The sequence below is a fragment of the Dermacentor silvarum genome, chromosome 11 (assembly GCF_013339745.2).
Source record: "Dermacentor silvarum isolate Dsil-2018 chromosome 11, BIME_Dsil_1.4, whole genome shotgun sequence".
In the NCBI taxonomy this organism is placed as follows: Eukaryota; Metazoa; Arthropoda; class Arachnida; order Ixodida; family Ixodidae; genus Dermacentor; species Dermacentor silvarum.
The window spans coordinates 21,027,320-21,052,372 of NC_051164.1; the positions used below are offsets into that span (position 1 = coordinate 21,027,320).

A 25,053-nucleotide genomic window follows, 5' to 3' on the forward strand; every position below is an offset into this window, starting at 1 on the left:
TTGGCAAGTATGTAAATGACACTGCTTTAATCAATATCACATATATCTATAAAATTATTTCAGGATGACATTGTCTTAAGAATACACATTCATAAAAGAAACAAAAAGCTTGGGAACGAGGAACGTTTCAGTCTGTCAATCAGCCCCGCTGACATGTCGCAAGTCATGCCGCGGATGGATCGTTGTTCAATGAGGTGAAGCCGGCTGCTGCTGTTGTTGCTGTGGCAGGCTCTGACCCTTGAAGCGCATCAGTGCGTGAACCCGTCCACCGGCTGCATGGAATGCCAGCACACCTGACACCAGCAGCAAGAGGCAGATGGGCACCAGGGAGGCGACGTAGAGGCCGGCCGGGTTAAGCAGTGTCTGCACAAGAAATGTTTAGAAGCTGCAGTTAAAAAGAGGAAACTACATGGTCGTTCAACTACTCTCAGTTATTCACTGTAACTGAGAGTAGAGTAGCAGATATGCTGATGCACACAAAAAGCTGAGCTGTCAGCGCACACTCTAACCCAAAACTTCAAATTGAAATAATTTCCTCTAAGCCCCTCCCTTCGACAGCGACGACCATTTTGGCAGGGCTTCTGTAATGTCAAAAGGCACGGTGCCATTGCTGTGTCGTCTGCTCGAAACATTCCGAAACCACGTGTGTGCTGTGCCGGACTCGCCTAGCCCCGCACACTCTGGCACCCAATGGCACCACAACTAGGGCATCGCCATTGCAATGTGCTTGCATTTCTTTCGCTCGTGCAATAAGAACAGCAAAAAGCAGAAAACGCCTGCAGAAACTATCTCAGGCTGATCGCCGAGAGGCACATGTGCAGCTCAACACTGACCATGCAGAAAACACTTCATTTCGTCACCTGTCAGTGTTGCCAGACAGCTGTAAAATTAAACTGCGACATAAAAAAAAAAAAAAAAAGATCACATACAAATTTCCTACCTGCCCGAATGCACATAAATTTTTGCCAGTTTGCTGTAAGACATGCGCAGTTTCACAAGCAATGCACATACCTGCCAACCTCAAGAAATTCGTCAACTCGCGACCGGGGGGGGGGCACGGGAATTCTGCTGAGGAATACGACTTCACACAGACTTCGAAGTACTGATAGAGTCTAGTAGTTGCGAGGCTTCGAGCACGCCATCACACTTCGCAGCTGCTACGGCTACGAAACACCGGAGTGCCGGAGTCTCACTGTGCCCTATGCAGCAGCATGTCACAAAAAAAAAAAAAGCGAGGCCCACAAAACAGGTCATACTCGCGAAAAAGCCTAGCGAAGGTGACAGGCGAGACGACAAGCCACAGCCTCCAATACAGAAACTGTGCCTGCTGCATCGACCCAAAATCGCCGTTGTCTCTGGGGGTGCCACTTACGTACAGGTTGAGAGTGTCGACAACCAGTGACTTCCGGCCATCGTCAGGTCGTCCAGCGACCCGATGACGAAGGCAATGTCACAGAGTGAAAAATGTCCTTACTCTGCAGACAATAAAGGTTATGGTGCACACCCCCATCTTTATGCGCCCCTATGTAAGTGGCGCCCCCGCCCACCAGCAACCGTGTGACTTTATTAGGAATTTTAAAAAGATATTTCACAAATATAACCACTTTTCCGTAAAAAATTGAGCCGACAATCGTAAAATCACAAGACGGGTCCAAATTCGTACACTTTACGGAAAATTCGGAAGAGTTAACAGGTATGAATGCATAACTTCAGCTCGAAAATTTGGTGCCGTGGCCCCTTCAAACCATGGGATATACCGGGTGCTTCAGTGAACACTTTCAAAAATTTTAAAGGTTGCCTGTGGCGGATAGCTTAATTCTAGTTCACGAACTGGTCTACTTGAAGAGGTGGACATTCCTTGCACAAAAAATCTATATGCATAATTGGCTAATTAACAAAAAATCACTAAGTGTTTTAACAAATTACCTTACGGTCCATATTCAAATTTCCAAATTCTAGCCGTGGAGTTGGCAAGGCGGATCCAATTGGAATGAATTCTCTGGATGACACCTGTCTTGAGATATTAATTCCCGAACTTTGTGGAGAAATGCATTGGTGTTCAGGTTACTTTTGTGCTTCAATGCATCAAACGACATTTGGTTAAGAAAGGTTTATCTCGTACAAAAGTTTAGTGTGCAGCAACTACTCATTGTTACATCCCGGTATTGTTCAAACCAGTAATGCTATAAGTGGGTTTAATTGTACTTCTTTCTGTCTAATTAAAATGTTTCAATGTTTGTCCTGTCCCCTCTATTCTTTTCGTGCAACCCGGTTATAGTAGTAATTATCGGTAATAATGGAATTTTCTTAGCACTACAATATTTGTATAAGTGGGTCTGCCTGTAGAATGTCAGCTAGTGCGGAACGAAATGGCTGATGATCGGTGATGGCGACTGCAGATTCGAGAAGGGGTTACAGTCGAGTGATGTTCTGGGGATAAAAGATTCACTGCATGTTTTGGTTAGACATAACATGCTAATCCCAACTTTATTCGAATGACCGATCCTAGCCGATATACAAATGAAGGGGAAAAATGAGCGTGTCGCGAAAAATAGCAATGAGATAATAGATTTTACAGAACAAGCACAGTCGGAAAAATTTCAGACAAGATGCAAGAGGCGGCAGCTCCAGCGAGTTTTTCATGACGCTTATGCTTGCTGGGCAGCTGCAGTTACGAAGAGTGAATCAAACAGAATACTACAGTTCAAAGGCATGAATTGGATTTTCAGAGCTGGGACCCAATACCGCAGCGTTGTATACGATATTGCTACGAATGAATGCTACGAAGGTGCGAAGGAGAGGTTACGGCGGATGTACATGCAATTGTACATCCGCAATTGTACATGCGGATGTATACCCAGCATGCAATTGGTGTTATTTATTGTGCTACTGATGTGGAGGGACCCAAGTTATTGACTGATTGAACAAATGTCTATTTTGAGAAGGTGGACTGACTAAGTAGTAGAGGGCTCCGGATTAATTTTGGTCACCTTGGGTTCTTTAACGTGCGCCTAAATGTAAGTACAGTTAAACCTGGATATAACGAAATTGACAAATTCCCGAAAAACTTCGTTATAAAGAGGATTTCGTTATATGCAGGTTCGGCACGAAAATTCAAAAAATAAACGTTTACCGTATTTACTCGATTTTAATGCGCCTTCAATTGTAACGCGCACCCGTTTTCCGTTTTCGTTGAAGCACTCATCCTCGGAATGTCACACCAGGTACCAGATGCGTGAACGCTTGTCGTTTCGCACAAGCGCGGGGCATCGGAAACGAAGAGCGAGCGTCACGATGGCATCGTAGCGTCGTATAGTGTTGCAGTAGAACCTCGCTGTTACGTTCCCGGGGGCTGTGTTTTCCCGGTTGTTACGTCGTTTTCGACCGGTCCCGGACAGCCCTCATAGAACTCAATGCGTCATGCAGCGAGCGGCAAGTTTCCGCACGTCAGCGCCTTGCCGCGAGGCCACCGTGGCACGTGCGTCTCGCCGCGCGGCAGCACGATAAGATCTCCCGCGCTCTCCCAACCGGCGAGCAACACCGCGAGCGCTCGTTGTTTCATGCGAGAGACGACGATCGTCGATTGAAAACCCGGCGCGGACCGGCGGCGTTCCGGTTGTGATGGCTCCGTGACGTCACCCTCGTCGCTCTTGATTGGTTCTTCATCTCGCGGCACGCGGCATTTGCTGCAGAACCCATTTCGCGCGGCACGCCGCAAGACCCCCGATTCCTGCCGCTTTTGCCGCGCGTTTCTGACGCGCGTTTTTGCTGCGTGTTTTTGCCGCTAGCGTGGCCGTATAACGCAGTCGCCACGCGCCGTATGCTGTATGTGCGAGTGAAAACGTGGGAGGGGAGCCGACGACCGCGTCTAAATCTCGCGCGCGCAAGAAAAGCAAGGAGGAAGCGCGCCTTCTTCCGTTGCGCTCGAGGCAGCGGCGAGGGAGGGAGGGGGAGGGATAGTGGGGCGGTGCACGGTCGTGCAGGTCGTATCTTGAAAGCGATCTGCGTTGGGGCAGAGTCTAGCAGTGTAGGTGCGTCGGCGGCTCGTAGCTTTCTGCGTGCTGTGTGTTCTCGGCGCTCAGTTTGCGTTGAAGTGATAGACAACAGCACGAAGGTCACTTCCGTCGCTTCTCCAGCGGCGCCAGCATTTGACAGGGCGTGTCCGCGCTCATCGAGTCTGATGTGCCACAGCGTGTACCAGCGCGTCAGCAACATCAGCTGGAAAAGGAGAGAGTGCCGGCTTGGCGGGCTAGGCCAGCTGCAGCAAGCAGCAGGATCAGATTTGAATGAAGGGAGGGGGAAAGGTCATGCCCGCGGCGGCAAGATCGCCGGGTCGAGGGATGCAGGGCCGCCTCGCACACGCACGCACGCACACGTGCGCTCGCTTCGCATTCCATCGCGGCGTAGAAGGTGCTTCCGGTTGCTGCTCGCGCAAAAGTGACAAAACTTGGGGCGAAATCTCTAGGTGGCCGGAGGGGAAAATTCGTTATATCGAGGGGGTCTCCCGCTGCCACTTCGTTACGTAGAGGTCTCAAATACATGTGCTTCTATGGAGTAACGGCGGGGAATCCAAAAACTTCGTTATATCCAGGAATTCGTTATATGGAGGTTCGTTATAAGCAGGTTTAACTGTATACACAAACATTCTCGCATTTTATGCCCGTACGGCTGCGGAGGCAGAGAATCCCTGACCTAGTGCTCAGCAGCAGGATACCGTAGCCACAGAGTTACAGTGGCAAGCATATTTGGAAAAGGTGGTCAGGCTTACTGGAAGAAAGGGGATGGGTTACATAGCTGGTGTAGCGAACCCATCTCTTTAGCGTATGCTCAGAGCGAGTTCACAAGTTATTTTGTGCGGCTGGGATCGGTGGCAGAGTTTAGCCAGGTGGTGCAGTTGGCGCATCAAGATTATGCATGACAAAATGTTGAATCTGACTGATTATGCAAGTCGTATTGAAGCAGGAGACACAGTATAATTCCGCATGCGGGCCAGTAGACGACTAGTAACAGCACCAACCGTATTCATAATTTTCCCCAATGGGCTTCCTACCGTTGAAGCGATTGCATTTCCAGAGGACCACACGTCGCATCAAGTGCCACGCTGTATCATGTCTTTCATGATTTCCTTGATTACGGCATGCACTTTTTTTTTCTTTTCCAGAAAAGCTTAATGTTTATTTAATACATAAGTGATTATTACATTTTGAGTATGAAGCTAACATACAACACACCATGCGTTCCTTATGGCAAGCGTTTGTAGGAAGAAGAAAAATTTGGGGGTCGCTTAAGCTTCGCCTTTAAGAGTGGAATGCAATAGCATTCAAAGATCCCCTGACTGCTTCTCATGCTTCCAGGCAACTGCAGCTTATGTAATTGTAATGCTTACCTGAGAAGGCTGGTGGCGAATGCTATGCACGAAGGCGAGCTTGCTAGCAGAAACACGACCGATATTCCGTTATTGTTTCGCACTTCTAATATTTCAGGCTGAGAAGATTTAACTTAAAAGGCATGCGCTGTATGTGCTTTATTTCATGACATTTGTCTGTGGGCTGTCATTCGCCAAATTCCGAGGAACTTGGTCAAGAATGTAAGACAAAGTGTGAGAATCTTTAGTGGTAAAGAAGTACTTTAGTGGCGCATAAAATATTTTTCACTCACAGGACGCCGGTCAATGACACCGGATTTTCTGTGACACAGGGCCCTTAACAGTATCGTGTTAAAACATGCTCTTGTTCGAAAATTGAGGTGAAATGCAATGTCGAAGACAGCCACTATAAAACAGCTTGCAGAAATGTAGATGACACAAAACCCAGCTATACACAAACTTAACATGTAGCGAGAAATATACAGGTAAAAGGAGATGCAACTCATGAAGCAAAGAATGAATCACTTTACGACAGCCTCAAAGTGTCTTTGCACCCTGGAACTAGCATACTTGAAAGTTACTGCAAAGGCAGTGATGAAGTTATTTCAAAGGCATTAAAGACAGTGGTTGTTACCAACATGAAAATTATTTACCATTACTACTGCTCTATGCGCCCTCCTGTCTTAATACCTGTGCGCAGAAGGCAGGTTTCAGCGTGTTCTATCGGCAAGTGAAACTCGTGATAAACGAAACGAACAAACACGCAAACAAAGAACATGCGTGATCTTTTGAACCTCTGTCTAACAAGATTACACTGATTGTAATTAGAGTAGATCAGCTTCTTTGCCCAACTCCCCATATTAACATGAACGGTATGAAGAAAGCAGGCAATGAAATGTGATAAAGCATAGGGGAACTTAGCTGTCATGTTTTAATTGAAATGTAGAAATAACACAGAAAAGGGAAATGAAAGCTGACGAAAAGACAACCAGCCAGAGGTGGTAGCCGAACCCCCCTCATCCGCATTATGCATGCGGTGCTTTACCAATTCAGCCACTGTGGCCGGCCATCCTCCTGTACAATTTCTAGGGCATTTGTGCATGTGCACGACATCAGCCAAGAGAGTGTTAGCCAGTGCCCCTGAGAGCCATGGCAGTGGATGTGGAACGTAAACCGCAGACGTGACGCAGTATGTGAACTTGGGAGCAGGCAACTGGCCAAGAAACCTTCGTATCCTACCCCGTGGCACTGAGGCTGTCAAAGTTAAGGCCTTCGCCAATCGACGACCCTCCGATCCACTTAATCATGGCGTGAAGCACTCACCAGACATGAGGCGACTAGGTGGGCGATGCCGACAAAGGCCACCAGGGGCCAGCGTCCGTGGTCTAAGGCGTGGAAGGACACCACTCCCCAGAAGGTGTGGAGGAGCACAAACGCACTCGTTGTCAGAGCTGCACAGGTGAATAAGCATCACGGTTCACTTGATCACCTATGATAAGTCACTTTTACAGCCTACTGTTTAACCCTGTAATGCCAGAACACAGATCCACGTCCATGAAAACTGGCACAAATTGTTTACATTTATTTCTGGCCACAGAGAGTACATTTGTGGCAAAACAAAAAAGTTTTCTTTTTCAGTTATAACTCAATTACTGTATTAATTATGTAGCAATTGGTTCGCTAAACTATTCATCGCTGAAACCTTATTCCAGCATATCCGTATCGCAACTATTCGCTTTGCACTAAACTTCCCGTGCTTCAATCAGCATTTTGAGGCATCAAACTCGGCATAACATATATGATACATTGGGCCTTAATGGGTTAAAGACCCAATGTCAAGAAATTTCACTCTGGCTAAATTGGTTATAAATGCAGACCTGCCAATCTTAACATTATGAAAAATACCACTGTCTAAAGCCAAATATATGTATGGGACCGGCATCTGTATGGGACCCTTGGACAGACACTAACATTGTGCAGTTGGAAAGTGTGCAAAGGAAGTCAGCCAGGTTTATTTTCAATCGCTACAGTTGGCAAATATCACCATCTGCGCTTCTGCAAGATGCCCAACTAGAGCAACTCAAAACGCGGCGGTATCACGAGAGGCTAAAACTTCTGTACCTATTATACAATGACATTTTACAAATTGACCAAAACACGCTCATCGAACATCTAACCTTTCGCACTACACTTCTTACCACCCCAGGAAAATTGCTGAATACTCATGCAAAACAAAAACCTTTAAAAACTCGTTCTTTCCTCGCACTATCTCCGACTGGAATGTACTGCCTGCAGATGTGGTCACGAGTCCAACAATTGATGTATTTTTGAGTGCATTTAGAGGTTTTGAAATGTAAACTTTCTACTAATACTGCTTTACATGGTATTCAGTAAATCTATTACTACATATCCTTGTGTTCTTGCACGTGTTCTTGCGTTACTCCATTTGATCATTCCTATATGTAATACTCGTGTTGTTCATACCTGCATTTTTATTTTACCTACATGGTTTATTCAATATTAAACCGCAATTGGCGTGTCTTTTTTTGTGCTGGTTTGTGTTGTAGAACTTATACTCAAATGTGTCATTAGTTTTCTTTTCAAAGATTGTATTTTAAAACTTGTGCTTCTCTTTCTTTCTTGTATTTAACGTGTATATTCTGCAAAGTGTACGTGACAGCAAATTTTTGTGTTCTTATGCTTGTACTGGATTTTCATGTCTGTTGTGTTACGCAATATTTTTCTCTTTTTTTTGTTAGACTACTTTGAAATGTATTTAATACCCACTCCTGCCTAAGGCCTGAACTACAGGCCGGCAGCACTTAAATAAATAAATAAAAAAATATCCCAAGCCACACAGAGCATATACAAGGCCTAATGATTTCGACAACCAACTCCCTAATGTCACAACATGGTAATTTCAGCTTAAGTGGTCACTGTAATCACACCAAGAGACTCTGGTGAGGTTGCATGCTCAATAATGCTATTTTCATGGCAATCTTTTGATTCGTGCAGTAAATAGAGCATGCTTTAGGAAAATTTTTTGGTTAAAGTTGGTCAGGATTTACCCAGCTTTCCCAAGCGCTGCAACCACACATTACATTGTACCTCTAGGCTACAGCTATACTCACAGGAGCAAAATGTCGAGATCAAGTGTTATGTGCAAACCTTATCGTGTTGTGCTTGTGAAAAAGGCTCCCACATGGGGGTCAAATAGTCAAGTTTTTATTCACTTCATTGCCTTGGTCGGTGTCAGTTTTGTTTTCTTCACGATTCTTCTCGACTAGAGATTTTGTCAGACTCTCAACGTCGAGTGTTTCTGCATTCTGAAGACGTTGGATTGTGGCCTCCATGGCCAGGAGTCGAACCCTTGAAGTCAAATGCAGTGATGCCTACTTGAAAGTTTCAGTAACTGTGCCTTTCACGTTCATTTCACATGCAGTTTGATGCAGTAACGTGCACTAGAGTGACGTGAAGGCAAATGTTCTAGAATCTGTGTACCATTCAGGAGCTTGTGGCAGCGAACCAGCTTGTTCCGTTCTACCCTCTAGGCACAAACATGCCTATATTTCTTGACTCCAGAATGATGCAGGTCTACCTCTGATATGTCACAGTGAGCTCGGAGTGCGTGCAAGCTCTGGTGCAATCTTGCTGACTCGTCATTACTGTGAAGCATGAAGATTATGTCTACGAAGACCACCGTAACACCACCGTAACAGTGCCCAATGTTTCATGAGCCATCACACACTCTTCCTAAAAGGCACATGGTGGTGCTGTGATGAAGTTTAAATTAAATTGTGGAGTTTATTGTCCCGAAACTGCACAGTGGGATAGGAGTGAGAGCATAGTGGATGGCTCCAGATAAAATTTGGCCCCCTGGCATTCTTTAACAAGCGCCCAAAGCACGGTACACAACCGTTTTCGCATTCCACCCACATTAGAATGCAGCTGCGGCGTCTGGCAATTGAACCCGCGATCTCATGCTAAGCCGTGCAATGCTATAGCCACTAAGCCACCGTAACGGGTTGATGAAGTTTGAATGATAAAACACAACTAATATGCCAGTCAGCTACTGAACTTTCTGCAGAAAATTAACACAGTAAAATAGCTCGTGATCATTAAAAAATTAGAATGCAGTAAAACCTTGTTATTTCGAATTTCACCGGACTAGAAAAAATGGCCGAATCAACTGAATGTAATATTACCGAATGTTTTAGTGAAACAGTAAACAAATGCATGCTACATCAACATCCCTTTGTTTACTGAATAAATCCACAACCGCCACTTTCATTTCACACAAGATCAGCGTGGAAGCTGCAGTTCTTGTCATCCCTCGACTGATAAGCGCTCGCAGTGGCAAGGGCCTCAAGACTACCTTCGCAGTGTGACAGTGTGGTGAGTCGCACCTCTTTACGCGAGTAGACATGCTTTTCATTACCGAATGCACATCCCGATTATTTTGCCACAACTTGGCAAATGATATTCCATTATAATTTAGCTGGCGGAGTTGGCACGAGTGTGCTGGCCGCAGTAAAACTCTTTTCATCAACGGCTTCCGCCATGTTTGCACCATCATGCGCCCTCTGCATGCATCCAAAATGAAACCACTGCTCCCTGCAACTGTAGCAGACGAATCTGTGGTCGTCAACGCAATCACTGATGTCAACCACGCAGTTATGAAGATAAACACCCAATGTGGTAGAAATGTGTGAAGTGGCAGCTTTTTTCTTCTTCCATACAAAGTGGTTTCATGGCTTTATATCGTTCCCGTATGGTTCTCGTTGATGAATATGGCATGCCTGCCAACCTGCGAACATTAAAATTCATAAAATCTTGTGGACATGCTACCGAGCGGGAGGGCAGAAAGGAGGGACTAGCATGTGTATATTTTATTTAACTTGCCCAGAGTGCAAGCTTTCCGTGGGATACATGCGCACTTTATTAACAGTGACTTAGCACACTTGGAACTGCAAGAACTGCCAAGCACCACATTCTTTTTCGATCACACTAACTTTAGTGACGTTGCTGTTGATGACTTCACATGCTTCAGGGACTTGTATAAACTTGCTCGAAGTAGGTACCTCTCTTGCACCTTTTACCATCATAAGACTTGCAACGCAGGGTTTGGAGACCGATGAGTAAAACTTTCTCGCATACAGAACCTCATTTTCGTAAACAGTGTTGCAACATTCATTAACATCATGAAACAAGCGGAAATTCGTAAGCTTTCCGTAGAATTTAGGAGAGTGGGTAGGTACGCTACAGCGATGTGGACTCTGCCGCTTTGTTTAGGCTGGACGCTAGGGCCGCTTTCCTCTTTTGCATCATACAATTGTGGAATTCAGAGTTGTCCGAATTAACTGGTGCGCGGTCACATATGTCCGAATTAACGAGACTTTGATGCCATTTGATAATGCATATGCTTGCAGGGACCAGATGGAGAGTCCGAATTATCCGATTTTTTTAATTAGCGAGATTTTACTGTATATTAGGTGTGAAAAACAGTATATTTAGCACATATTCCTTATCAAAAGTGTACTGCAGTGACCGCAGACCACAAATTCCTCTTTCAGAACATATTTCAGCCAGCATGTGCAGGAAGTGAACTTTTCTTTTTCACATTCTTTTCACATTCCATTAATAAAGTTGTTTGTCACCTGATGTGAGGAAGAAGCCGGACGACCCGCCGTTCAGTCCAACTGTGCCGGGACCAATGGCATCGGCGAGCACGTTGAGTAGTGAGAACACGCCGCTCATCACGCCGAAGCCCAGGCCAGACACTGCAGAAATACAAAATAGAATGAGCAACATCAACGACCACAGGTGCTCAGCAAAGAACAGACCTGTGTCAGGGAGTGACCGATTGCACACCCACATTGATAAATTGATTTGACGGGTTGAAGATCTCAAAAGTAACACATGAACCATGAGAGAATACTTAGTGGAGCACCTTGGGAAGATGACAAGTCAGAAGGACAGGGACTACTACACACAATTCGTCTCTGAGGGTACTCACAGTAACTTACCTGAACAGGATCTTAGCTGAATGTCTGAACAAAGAAGAATAAGAAATGTGGCTGAAACTGATGCACAGGCAGCGTGGACCTCCCCCCCCCCCCCCTTGCCTTCTTTTAGAACTTCAGTGACTCACTGGTACTGAACACTATCAATACAACTCTAGTGTCTAATTGAAAAATATTTTACATAATAGTGAGTAAAAACAGCTTAAGACATCACTGCAGTAAAACCTAGTTATACTGAAGGACAAGCCAGAATTACTTTGTTATATCGATTATTGCATGTGCTGCGCTATTGGTATTTCAAGGCTAATTTCACTTACTTCATTACATCCATTACTTCGTTCTATACCGTTTCGTTATAACAAGGTTTGACTGTACAGCAGAGGCTGAGCCACTGTGACAGATGAAACACAGGTTGTCAGATGTGTCTTCGCAAGTTGTCCTGGCTCTTCGAGAAAGCTGCCAAGGTGGAGGCCTTACCTCTCTACATTTCTCTGCATCCAACAGCACTCCAGCACCACATTTCACTGCCATTGATTGTAGGAAACGCTATGGTAGTCACCGCGCATAGTGCAGCCTGCCCCCCCCCTCCCCCCCCATAAGGAAGGTTCCCCCATCTCCCAAACCGGCTGGGGCACGCCTGTTTGCACAACACAAAGCTTCCCATAAGGGTGGCCACCTTGAAACACGAGGACTTCCAGAAGGTTATGGGTGAGCAGAAAGCTAAAGACCACAGAGCACAGAGTTGTGGCTGTGGCTTTGTGCTCGGGAGGTGATGAAACCACATTCATTCATTGAGTGACCTGTGCTGGGCAGTGGGAGAAGCAACGATGGGCTCTATGTGATTGGCAATGATGGCACTACATGTGGCAAGTGTAAGCCACTGGCGCCAACCATTCCAAAGCAGGTAAGTTATTGGTCACTGTTGCGAATTCCTCACATTTGGCTCAACTTTTCCAGCTCTTGCATGCAGGTGATGTCAATCCCCCTCGTTATGATGAATTTTATACATTAGAGCGACCCTAAAGTGAAAAATAATTTGAGCTGTATTAGTAACTTACCTGTCGACAATATTACAGAAACTGTCTACCGCTCAGAACATTTCTTTGTATTGTGGTAGAAGAGAGAAGATTGTGTGTCACATTGACAGAAACAAGCATGCTTGTCTTCCATAAACAAGGAATTATGTTTTTTATTTGACTCTAAAAGTGGTGCAAGAACGACATGCAGCATCGCTCGACGGTGAAATAGTGTCAACCAATCTGTGCAGCCATCACTGTAAGCCAAAAGCTGCGCAGCTAGACCTATTTTGCTTCGATACATTATTGTATTGATGAAAATTGTATTCTGTGCAATTCTGCTAACTTTTTCTGACCAGCTGCTAACTAAGCAGCTGGTCACCTTTTCGCGCTTAGTCACCCAGCAACGTGACATAATGGGCTAGTTGGTGTTACAGCTTTCGTGTGAAGCAAGAATGTTACATGAGGACACATAAACAAGAAGACACAATGGACGAGTGCCAACTTCCAATTGCTGTGATTAATTTTCAAGCAGTGTTTATATTGCCATAGCGTTGAAACAGAGAACGTATGTTGTAGTTGAGAAGCCAACAAAGATTCTGTAGGTGGTCTTCTTCATTTTGCCTCGGCCATATTAAATTTCTTCCTAAGTCCATCCACCCTGTTCTTCCTTCCAGAAACAGTATTCACAGAAGCCAGGGAAAAAAAATTAAAAGACCAAGCAACTTGTCAACGGAAACATTGCCTCTATTTGCACATTTTATAATTTTTTTGGTTTCTGTGCAGATTGTTACGGGAAGGAAGAACAAGGTGGATATATTTACAAAGGGGTTTAAAATGGCCGAGCAAAGGTGAAACTGACCCCCTATGCAATATACAGTGTAGCCCGCTTATATCGTAAGTCGCCGGAGTCACGAATATCCACACTATATCAAAACAATGATTTCATTGCAATAGGAATTATATGGACACTCTAGGTGCATTTCTGCCGTCACCAGTTAGGTTCCATATAAAGTGCAAGGGCGATAAAATCGTCGCCTCGCGCCGTATGCTGTATGTGCAAGTGCAAAGCGTGCGAGGGTGAGCAAGCGACTTGCGGCTCAATCTCACCCGCACGATAAGGAGGAAAGCGGGAAGGAAGCGTGCCGTCTTCTGTCGCGCGCAAGGCTCCGGGGGGAGGGGATGGAAGTGGGGGAGGGGCGCTTTATTCCGGAGTCACTGTATCTTAAAGCCATCTGTGACGGAGGCACAGTCTGCCGTCCACTGTGTTTTCGCGGCTTAGTTCGCGTTAATGCGGGCGCGTGCTGCTTCTGCCACGCTTCCTCACTCCAGCATTTTGACAGTGAGTTTCCGCGGTCATCAAGTGAGATGTGTTCATGTTTGCTTGTGCATGCGTGACACCATGCTTGTTAATGTACAGAGAGCCACGGCAGCGGGAGCGCACCATTGCATCATTCTGCCCACTCCGTGCAGCGGGCGAAAAATACGGAGATATTCACGTGCCACCAATGTTGGAATGCGCTCGACGACGACAGACACACCAGTTGCGGCGTGTCGGCGTATAGATGCCGGTTATTCACCACTGACGTTGCGAAGCGTGACGCGTGCGTTACGTCTCAGTATATCTGCGGCTTGAGGGAAGCATTCGCTGTCTCGGTTGACTGCCAAACTTCCAGGCAGCCGCACTGTAACCGGTATTTCGCCTCCCGCAACTGCACTGTAAGCGATGACAAACCCGTATCCCGTAAGACCACACCTAAAGTGCTATGGGACAATTACTCACGGGAGTCTGAAAAGACTATTATATCCGGTCCTGCACTATAAGCAGTTACATTATAAGTGGTCTATACTGTACTTTGTTGTCTTCTTGACCAGATCTCATGTTATCGCTTTCAACACTATGACAACATAAACATGGCTACGAAGTAAATGGAAGTTCACGCTATGTCTTGTTGTTTGTCTTCAAAGAATTATTCACACACGTCTGTCACAAGGCAACACATTACCATGCCCGAGCTATGGCCGAAGTTCCCCGCAACTCACCATAGGAAAGCGTGGTCCGAGAGCTGGAGACGACAGCACCGTCCGCGCCAACTTCAGTGACCTTCTTCAGACCCAACTCAGCTTTCCTGCAAGGTATCAATTAAACTAAGTTCAGGTGTTTAACGTGCCAAAACCACAATTTGATTATGAGACACGCCGTACTGGGGGACTTCAGATGAATTATGACCAACTCAGGTTCTTCAACGTGCACTAAATCTAAGTACATGAGCATTTTTTAATTGGCCCCCATCGAAATGCAGTCACCACAGAAGGCATCGATTTGTCAGCAGTTGTCACATAGAGCACATCATAGAAATGGCAGATCTTGTTATGTAGGCATTTTCCAGCTGAAACTAATATAGCAATCGCATTCCACTGTCTTTACTTCTTAATACTCTCTAGTGAGCATTAACATCATGTTTGCACTAAATAATAACTTAATCTTACTGAAAGCTTGCAATAACTACAGCAAGAAAAAACAGATCAGCTACCGCGAAAATTTTTCACCAATTTCCTGGTGAAATATGTTACCATTTGCCATTACAAACTTCAAAAAGCAGACATATTAATGAAACTAAAACATTTATAGAATGTGCCCCAAACTCAATGTAGCATTCCGTTCAATCAGTTTTTCTTTTACAACACTACTTGGCTTCACTATGCAATCGTACAATGTTAGCACTTTTGCAGCCACCCATTGTCCTCCTCTCTTTCCCTCTTCCCTCAGTGGAAAGTAGCTGGCTACAGGAATGTACAGAGGGGTACACTGTTAAAGGGAACACTCTAGTGCAGAGCATGTCTGAATTTTCCTCTCTTGCAAAAGTACAATCACCTGGATTTGCAGCAACCTCTGGTTGGTAGCTCCGACTCCTTCCGACACACCTGTGCAGTGTAACATTGCTTCCACAGCCATTCGCAGCCAGGGCACCAGCAAAGTTAGAGGCACGCTCTTGAGTGTGCCCTTTAACAGTGGACCGCACTGTACCTCAGGCCAACCTCTCTCTGCCTTTCTCATCATTAAACTTTTCTCTCTCTCCCTACTGCCGTTAAGTGTGGAGTCAATATGTGTACCATTATTAAATGTAATTTTTTTCCTTGCCTCCTTTCCTTCTGCATTTGAATTCGCTACTGGCTATTGCATATTTGCATATTAGTGTATTTATTGAGCGTCACTAGACGGCACAGCGTGTTCAGTGAGAAGCGGAGTAGAGGAGCCCGACTGCACACCCGCCTCATGCATGACGCATTTTGGCGGTGGCGGTATGATCTGTTACTACGTTCCTTCAATGCTAATCGCAATAACGTCGACATTAACGAGAGTTTCATGAACGAAGTTCCCCAATAACGTCGACATTCAGCGTGGAAGGGGTTCTGCTGGGATTTTTTAGTAAACGATCCTGTCTACTTTCTGCGAGTGCCTCAAAAACTACTCACAACTAGAGGAAAGTTCTCGCCTTCTTTTAAAGCGACACCCTTCTTTGGCTTTTCCCCTCACTTTGCGATATTTACGTTTGTGGACAACGTAGGACACTAGGTACTACTGGGTATCTGCTCGATATATACTTATAGATGTATATATATAAATAAGTAAATAATAGTGTCGAATGGTCAGTTTCGAACCCAGGTGTCCCAGCACAGGAGCCCAATGCTCTAACCTTTAAGGCTCATTCTCACTAGGCTGCCACGACACAAATTTTGGTCTGCCGACTGTTGGCGACAGCAGTTTACAGGACGGAAAACACTGTGACCAATGGTTTAAAGGAAGGAAAAACGCTGTCGCCAACAGTCGGCAGACCAAAATCGGTGGCATGTCGGCCAAGTGTGAATGAGCCTTTAGACCATCAGCACACGCCAGAAAAGAGAATAAACATCCTTAAGAATTTCACTTGTGCAATCCAGCGCTTGGCACACTTGACGTGCTGCTTCGCAACAATTTGGCTATAAAAAGTAGGCGAGCGCTTCTTCTGACTGACGATGAAGAACGCAGTTACTGGGCTCGTTCAGTCTGAAATTCGCTTCAGCATCTCTCATTGTACTGTGGCGTTGTGGCACGTTTTTACAAAGTCAAGCAAATCATGCCTTGTGATTCAACATGTTTTAACCAACAAATGATCCTTGCTGCCTATCATTCAGTGTTAGCCAAAGACATTTAGCCAGAAACTTCGTACTCAATACCAAAACTCCGCAAGAAAAGAAAATTCGGTTTATGGTATGTTGCCTGTAGGCCAATTCATCACTAAGGGTTGAAAACGCCATACGTAGGCACTTCTGAAGGAAAATGCGTGCCACCGCAGAGTAAAAAAGGATTATTTTATTCTTTTCTATAACACAGATAACAACAATACTTGGTGAGAAGATCCTTTATATGCTTAGGAATTAAAAACAAATAAAGTTAGAAAATGTATATTCCGGCAAAAATCCCCGTTTTATCCCCGTATCCTCCCTTAAAGAGTCAGTGAATATAGTCACTTTTCATAGCTCTGTTTTCTTGATATTTCACAGCCAACAATACTGCATATGCCTCTGCCATATTGAGAAAAGGATGGACCAACCACTGCATAAGACAAGCCAACATATAACCTTGATGCATCGGTGCAAACTTTTGGGCAAGAATATTTCGGCTGACTGAAGTTCCAGGAAGTGCGTTCAGAGCATCTCTGGGGCATGCTTTGCGACTTCTAAAAAAGATGTGTCACATTCTACAAGCTGCCACTGCCATGACGGTAACAGCTTTGCTGGATACATTAGGCGATGTTGGAGGAATGGCACACCCATTTTTTCGTCGAGTTTCCTCACACACATCGAGAAGGGCTCTCACTACAGGTGAGTTATCAAACAATTTAAACATTGCCGCACAGATTATATATCATTTATAGTTGGATAAGAAGAATGTTCATAGTTTGCATGTAGTACTGCCAGAAAATATGTAATACTGTAGTATGAACTTTAGATGAAGTGACCACTCAAGTTAAGATTGTACAGAATTTGTCCGATTTGTGGCCAGGCGGATGGCCTAAATGGTGAACAGGACTGAGTATATTTAAGGGACTTAGAGTTGCAGCAGAGGTGTACGAAATGGTTCTCGAGTGGAGGGCGCATGGGTCAAGCCACAAACCCCCTGACTCCCTTCTCTCTTTTTGTATTTATATATTCGATAGGCAATTCTTGCTGCAGAAGCTAGGGATAAGTAATAAGAAAAGCGTTTACTTACGTGGCTAATATTCTGAAAGAAAGAAAACTTGGCCTCAGCTGTTTTATCTATGCAAGTGCTTAACTTCGTTTTTAAACTACCCCTTTTTTGCCTACTTGGCACACTTATTCCAAGATATCGCATTCATTTTTAGAAAGGAGATAAAGCTGCATGCTGTCTTAGTCACCTGACACACAGACCACCACAGTGACTTGGAGACTGACACTTTCTTGAATTTTGCCGAATCCTTTCCTTTTGGAGTCAGATAAACTGTTTTTTGGAGTGAGGCCAATTTTCACTTGAGAAAAAAGAGAAATATGCACTGCCAGTGGCACAATACGATCTAGGGCGGTTGAGCTTCTCCAGCACGTGGAGGCTGTGATGAGCGAGAACCCCGTGAGGACAATTATGGCCATTGCCAAGCAGCTTCAAGTGACAGAGCCACAGCCAATTTTTCTGTGCACAATGTCATTACTCGTCACTCTTAAGTAATGAACGAACTTGCTCCAAGGGACGGCCCAGAAATAGCTGGCTGAGATCAACAGTGCTACTAACTACTAGGGAAATTTGCCTAGGCCTTGTTTAGGAAAATAGGAAATTTTGCCCATATCTAGGGATATTTTGCACTGACACATTGAAACAGTGGAATGGCTGACATGTCATGGTGTCTTTCGGTGTCTCTTGGTGACTTACCTTCGAGTCAGCGTGCGAAAAATAACTTTTCATTGTACTCAACAAGTAAACGACAGGATGCGGATGACCTGGCAATTAAGAAAGTATTGCTACTGCGATTTTGCCTTTTGTACCTCTAACTGTGCTGTCAATGTCTGTGTACTCCAAATGAAATATTTATCTGTAACCGCTGAAATAAACATATGCTGCAATATCAAACAAAGCAGCACGGACAAATCTGGGCATAAGCGGACACATACAACACATATACCCAGCGTCGAGCACGACAGTGTGGTTGTAGTGCTAAACAGCCTGACTATGCATATGTATACTAAAATTTACCAGGAACCGCCCATAGGCAGAGCAACCTTGAAAAGAGTCTCAGTGGTCATGGCTTTGCATGAGCTTTTCTCTGGAGGAAACATAAAATTGCTCTTGCTCACGTATAGTATGCTTCGCCGCAAATGAAGTGTAAGCACATAAGTGTGGTGGTGACACATTTTCTCGTTTTCCCATGCTGTCTGTAGACAGCATGGGAAAAATATTCACATCTTTTACATTGGCGTTGTGAAGCTACACATTATTTTGCCATGGTTACGTTCTGTAAGGGAGACATAGTGCCACTTCCTTATAATTCGAATAAAATTCTGCGTAAGCTTGGCAGTTTGCTCAACATGCTCTACATGCAAAACAAGTTTGGACAACAACAACAATGTGCAAATGTGCCGACGTCGTCTTCTGTGAATAGCGGCTTAAGCAGGAGGCACTTGTTTATTTTTTAATTAGCTTAGGAATAAATTTAAACTATAAAACTTGCAGTCTATTTTCATAATATACAAACAGAAATTTATCTTTACAGAAATCATATTGACAAACTCATTAACAACCACATTTAGCAAAAATATTGTGAGTGCTAACTGCGTGGGTTATTGTTTTCATTTGTATATACCCATCCTCATAATCATCACCATCGTTTGTCCGGTTGGTGCTTGATGGCTAGCTCGCGCGGCTGCATTGGTTCAAGTTGGGGGAAAACTGGCTTCGGAGATTGGTAGCACTGGTAGAAGGTGCAATAAATCGTCTTTTACTTGTTTGCACTACTGCGTACTGCGTTTCTTGTCCCATAGAGTGCATAAGAGCCCACAATGTAAAGAATTAATTTTTTGAACACATTAATTCTGCTTCGTGACACTGGCGGTCACATAAGCCACTTGCCCAAGCGTTCCAGTTAAGCGTGACGGCAACAGTACATGCTTTTGGCAAGAAGCATCTTTTTTGCCTAAACACAGAAATGATAGTGTAACACCATGTGGGGCGTTGGCATGCTGATGCTGCATCCTGGGGATTCCTGTAATCTTGCGACATTTGAGACACTTTTCCCAGTTGCTTTTTTGTATGCTGTGTCAACACAACAATCGAGGTCAAGTTAGCGCAAATTTTCCTGATCACTGATGGCAAGAATATGGCTAAACCACTTCATATCTGACCTCATATCTGCAATGAATGTGTTATGCAATCAACTCCGAGCTTATCTAAAATTGGATTGAAGGCAATTTGTAATACAATGTTACAGTGCTCAGCGATTCAAATGCAATAATCACATCGCACGGCAGCTGGTAGTTCGCGTGCTACTGGTGATCGCTGGGGCATCAAATGCAGTCACAATGCATCAGAAGGCTCTTGCTTCCATTGTGCACTACGAAGCATCAGCTCGCTGCCTCTAGTGTCCACCAGTGGTACAAAAAGCGCCAGCGGCCATACACTCCCAAGTATCATGTTTGGTGAATAGCTGAACATTGCACAAGAGGTTTCATGAGGAATTTGGCACACTCATTTTGAACAAACACAAGGACACGAAGCCAGGTGAGAAAAAGGAAAGGAATTGAACCGAGATTTGGCTCCAGACATACCTGAGCACCCGGTAAAAGAGAAAGCGGCCAGCCTCCTGGAAGGCCACGGAGCAGACGACGCCAAAGGCCAACTGCTTCCGAAGCGGCACCACTGCAAACCACACGATGGACGACAGCAGCAGCGACAGCAGCCAGAAGAACGCCCTGCACGACCCCGAAAAGCAAACATCAGGCACTTGTCGCTAGTGAGACCGCTAACATGTGGGCTGCGACCAGTGCACGACGAACAATCACACCCGAGTGGGAGACCCAAGTGTGACCTCCCACAGCAATACAACGGTCATGAGAGGTCGTCTGAGTAATTGCTGAAACTAGCACTAAGCTCTTGCAAGCTGAGTGAAATAAGCAGAGAAGTGTCTTCAGAGAGGAAGTTCATGGTAGCCTTACACTTTGAATGCCATACAGCTTCATATAGTTCAAGGGAACTGAAGCCATACAGCTTCAGTTACCTTGTGCCCATTCACATGTGTGCTAATCCAGCGAACTCAGGATAAACAAAACCTGGGCTGAGGTTCTTTTGGCATATATGTCTGCTTTAACAGAGCCAAACATGTACACACTGATTTTTTTTAAATTAATTTTTATTCTAGTTTCCTTATACAAGAAACCAAAGGGTCCCGGACAAAAGGTGCTTCCATGCACCTGACTGGGTCCGGGGCCCTATACAAACTGTACACGGAGGAAACAGCCCCCCCCCCCCCCCCCCCCCGATATACAAATCAAGTACATATTTCAATATCTACTCACATAGAAAAAAAAATATGTGCATAGAAAGCAGCAAACCAACAGTAAACAATTCAAAACACTTGACGGTATCCACGTCTTATCTCGTGACACACCGGCACAATTGTACATGAGCAATAAGTAATATGACGCCAAAAATTTGATCTGTCACAAAAAAAGGAAAAAAAAGGAAAGGGTATGTTTAAAACAACACTCAATAAGTTTACAGAAAAATTGCTTCGGTTAAAGCACTCTTAAAGAACTGACAAGTACCGTTCTATTATTGTGATAAGATCCTTATTCTCATACAAAAGTTTAGGTATTTGATTTGTAGAATTTGTTCACCGTAGTTTGTTCGAAATTTTGGTAATCTGTATTTTATTGTTGTAAGATCAAAATTACGATTCATTATCACGAACGAAAGTTTAAAACTTTGACAGTCTTTTTTTATTTCTGTATGCATGTAGGTCGCAAGCTTGCGTTTGTAAAAGCTGGTGTACCCTCAATATTCCGAGGCAGTCTTGGAAAGACTGCGTGCTTTCGCTATGTTTTAAACCTTCTAAAGCTCTAATTGCCTTTTTTGTGCAATAAAAATATTTTCAATATTAGAAGCAGAAGTGGTACCCCATATCAGGAAACAATAATAAATATGAGAATGAATCATTGAAAAGTAAAGAATTGCTTTGAATTTACTGGGAATTAGATTTCTTATTTTCCATAATGCTCCTATTACTCTGGATAGTTTTAATTTCAGGTAACTAATATGTGCATTCCATGATAGGTTCTCATGAAAAAAAAAAACGCCTAAGAATTTAATAGAATCCACACACGCTCTATCATGTTACGAAAATGTAAGGAAAGATTGTTAGCGATGGTGTTACGAGCTCTAAAAAGGACGTACTTTGTTTTATTTGTATTCAACACTAATTCATTTGCATCTAGCCATTCAGAGAGTTCAAGTAGCCAGTTATTCACATCTGTTTCTAGTCTTGACAGATTCGTGCCAGAAAAAAAAGAATGTTGGTGTCGTTGGCATAAAGGAGTATTTTGGTGTGTGTGGGATAGAGCATATCTCATTTATGTACAGAAGAAAAAGTAGTGGCCCTAAGATCGGACCCTGGGGCAAGCCCGTTAATATAGGCTCCATGTTTGAGGAGGCTGAGCCGTATGTCACACACCGTTTCCTATCTTTTAAGTAGCTTTCTGTAAGTTGAAAGGCTCCATGTTTGAGGAGGCTGAGCCGTATGTCACACACCGTTTCCTATCTTTTAAGTAGCTTTCTGTAAGTTGAAGGGCTCACGCTCATATGCCATATCTTAGTACAATTGCCAGGTTTAAAATGCATTATGCTTGCTTTGGTTGGACAGAATCACTTGTCTCATTTCTGGCAGTCTATGTAGATTCAATATAGTTTCGTGCTCTTTACTGGAACTGTGAGTGTGTGCCAGTGGTAGTCACCTATGTCCACTACTACTGACATTATTATTATTGACCTCAGTCCTTCAGGTATGTCTTGCATGTACATCAGTGAGCAAAAGTATATGAACCACAGGGTCGCCGCAAAAACTGAATTTCTTCGTAATTAGCATGCATAAACTGAAATTGAAGAGTACACTGGAAAGTTCGCAATGCCGTGTTTGGACTGCAGTCCTCAGTTTCAAGTTGCATTTGTAGGCAGTTGAAAAAATCGGCTTTATCGTGAGATCCCTGGTCCGTATACTTTTGCTCATGGGTGGACATATTTGCTGAGTGCATGTCCTTGCTTTTCTTTCACATTTTTTCTTTTCACTATGTGCCGGTAAACGAACTCGACGCTCAGAAAAGCGGCAATCATACTGGAAATTAGATTTTGCTCGTTCAGCTTCAAGACCCTGCAGCGAACACAAAGAGTAAGCCGTGGTCTTAACAGGCAGCTTTCTTTTATTCCCTTCTATCAAGTACTTGGGTAATGGTGTGTTCAGTAGCATGGCGGAGTTGGTTGCAATTCATCATGAGTACTTTAAGGCACAACAAGTACAAGAGTCCTGTGGCTTGAAAGTACCAATGAGTTGGTCGGTGCTGTGAGAATGAGTGTGAAGCGCATTCAGGTAGTTTCACTGCTCTATAATGCAAAGCTTGCTGGCATCACAAAAGGTTTGTCTTGCAGTACCACTGGAACAGTGAAAACTGTGCAACTGAAACAGCGAAACTGGCTGTATGAAATGTATATGAAATTGGTTCCAAGGATGTCGGTACCATACACTTAGGTTGTAACGACAGGTAGGGAAAAGGCGAAAGCGTAAGCAATGTAGATGACACGAGAAGACCTGTAACATGTCACTTTAAAGGACGCTATCTGCATTTCCGCCAACCAAGGTGTCTTCTAAACGATATGATACACTAGGCGACTAGATAAGGTTGCGCCAGTATGCTGTGCTGACCGGTGGACACAAGCAAAACGACATTCACGCACCACTGGACGACACTGAACCTTAAGCGTACACAACCTACACTCTTAAAAAAAGTTTGCACCCTTTGGGGCTTATCTTGTCCCACAACGATAATCGTCATCCGCCGCAACTGCTTACGTTTCCTTTCTTGAAAACTCTGCGCTCGCTACTTTCCTGTCTAGAAGGTTATGTCACGCTGATAACGCCGATGCCGTTCGTGACCTGGAAGTACCGGGCTCCCAGCGTTAAAGAAACGAAATGCAGGCAAGATATATGACGATTATCGTGGCGGGACAAGATAAGCCCCAAAGGACGCAAACTTCTTAAAGAGTGTAGATCGGTGAAATCGCAGGACGTGCACGAAACTGTGGAAAAGCGTATGGGCGAGCAAAGACTTTCACTTGAGAGGTGAGCAGCAGGGCACAGACTCACGCGGTGATAAGTATGATTATGCGAATTGGGTCTCTGGCGATGGTGATGGCGAACATGGACAGCGCCGGTCCGAATCCGATCAGGGTGCAGCCGATAAACTCCATGAGCGTCATGACGCCGCTCGAAGTCCCGCCGGGGTGCAGCGCGTCAACGCTAAAGAGGCACAGGAGAACCACTGCTCGGTGTTGCGGCCCGGCGGAGACGGCGTAACGGGTGGTACAATAACTACACTAATATCACAGCCACAAAAAATAAGACACTACCGACACTACTACTCGAAATACCGTTCCGCTCTTCCCATACAGGCGGGTGGGAGGCAGAAACAAAACGAAAGCCGTGTGTAAATCGCCATTGACACCGTTGCATCGAAAGGTCATCGCTTCTGCTTGCAGCGCGACACTAGCCGACGGTTGCACAACCACGGATAACATGACAACCTTGACGCAATTTTCGTTTTTTTTTTATTTGCAATGACTTTTGGCATTTCAAGAAAAAGAAAACACAGCTTTTGAAGTTAAAATTGCTTTTATTTAGGAAATTGTTGTTGGCTATGCGATTCAACATACAGCATGCCTTAGAGATTACAAAAGCGCTTAATTAACTACAGAGACGTGCGTTTCCCACTTAAAATTGTACATTTTCCTTGTACTGATGTTCTGTTATACGTGACGTTACAGTGTAGTGGTGTTGAAGGAAGTTTAAATAAAACAACTGGAGCGGAGGTAGCCTATACCAACCAATGGGCGGTGGTGAAGCCCCGCCGCGCGTATTAGCAGCGCGCGTGGCGGCCATCTTGCCATAGGCTAGAAACCGGAGCCGCAGGTACATAGAGTTTCACACAATAATATGTTATAGTGAGAAACTCTATGCGCAGGCACCGCAGGGCCGCAGCACGCCCGCCGCGCTGATTACGTCTCGCCGCCGTGGTTTTAACGGTTATGGCGAACACTAAGGAGGAAGGAGCCAATAATAAGAAGTCAAATGGCAGATAACAATGCAATCCACTTTATTTTGTTTCTTTGGGCGTTCTCCTTGCAAGCATGAACACATGTGAAGCTTCGTAAGAGCCGACCTGGCTTTTTCGGCACTCATTACCATATTTCTTTCTTTCGTCATGTGATGGAGTCTGATTCTTACGGCCACTTTCTTGCACAGAATATAAATGTGGTTGTCCAAAGCATCACAGTCAATGATATGCTCAATGATGCTTGAAAACCATTTCTTTTCTGAAGACAAGCTCAGGACCTCCA

The 25,053-nt window shown here is 44.6% G+C and overlaps 2 protein-coding genes across 2 annotated transcripts in view; both read right to left on the bottom strand.

The window, feature by feature from the left end:
• Positions 1 to 24,175, bottom strand: LOC125939606 (gamma-secretase subunit Aph-1-like). Its single transcript, XM_037700405.2, has 6 exons — positions 23,804 to 24,175; positions 20,220 to 20,363; positions 14,448 to 14,533; positions 11,023 to 11,145; positions 6,689 to 6,816; positions 1 to 363 (listed from the first exon to the last, which is right to left on the bottom strand). The coding sequence occupies exons 1-6, from the start codon at positions 23,914 to 23,916 to the stop codon at positions 187 to 189; spliced, it is 771 nt and encodes a 256-aa protein (XP_037556333.1). The 5' UTR covers positions 23,917 to 24,175; the 3' UTR covers positions 1 to 186.
• LOC119433258 (transcription factor Jun) overlaps positions 1 to 25,053 on the bottom strand; it is a 69,041-nt gene that overhangs the window by 14,178 nt on the left and 29,810 nt on the right. The window lies entirely within an intron of this gene.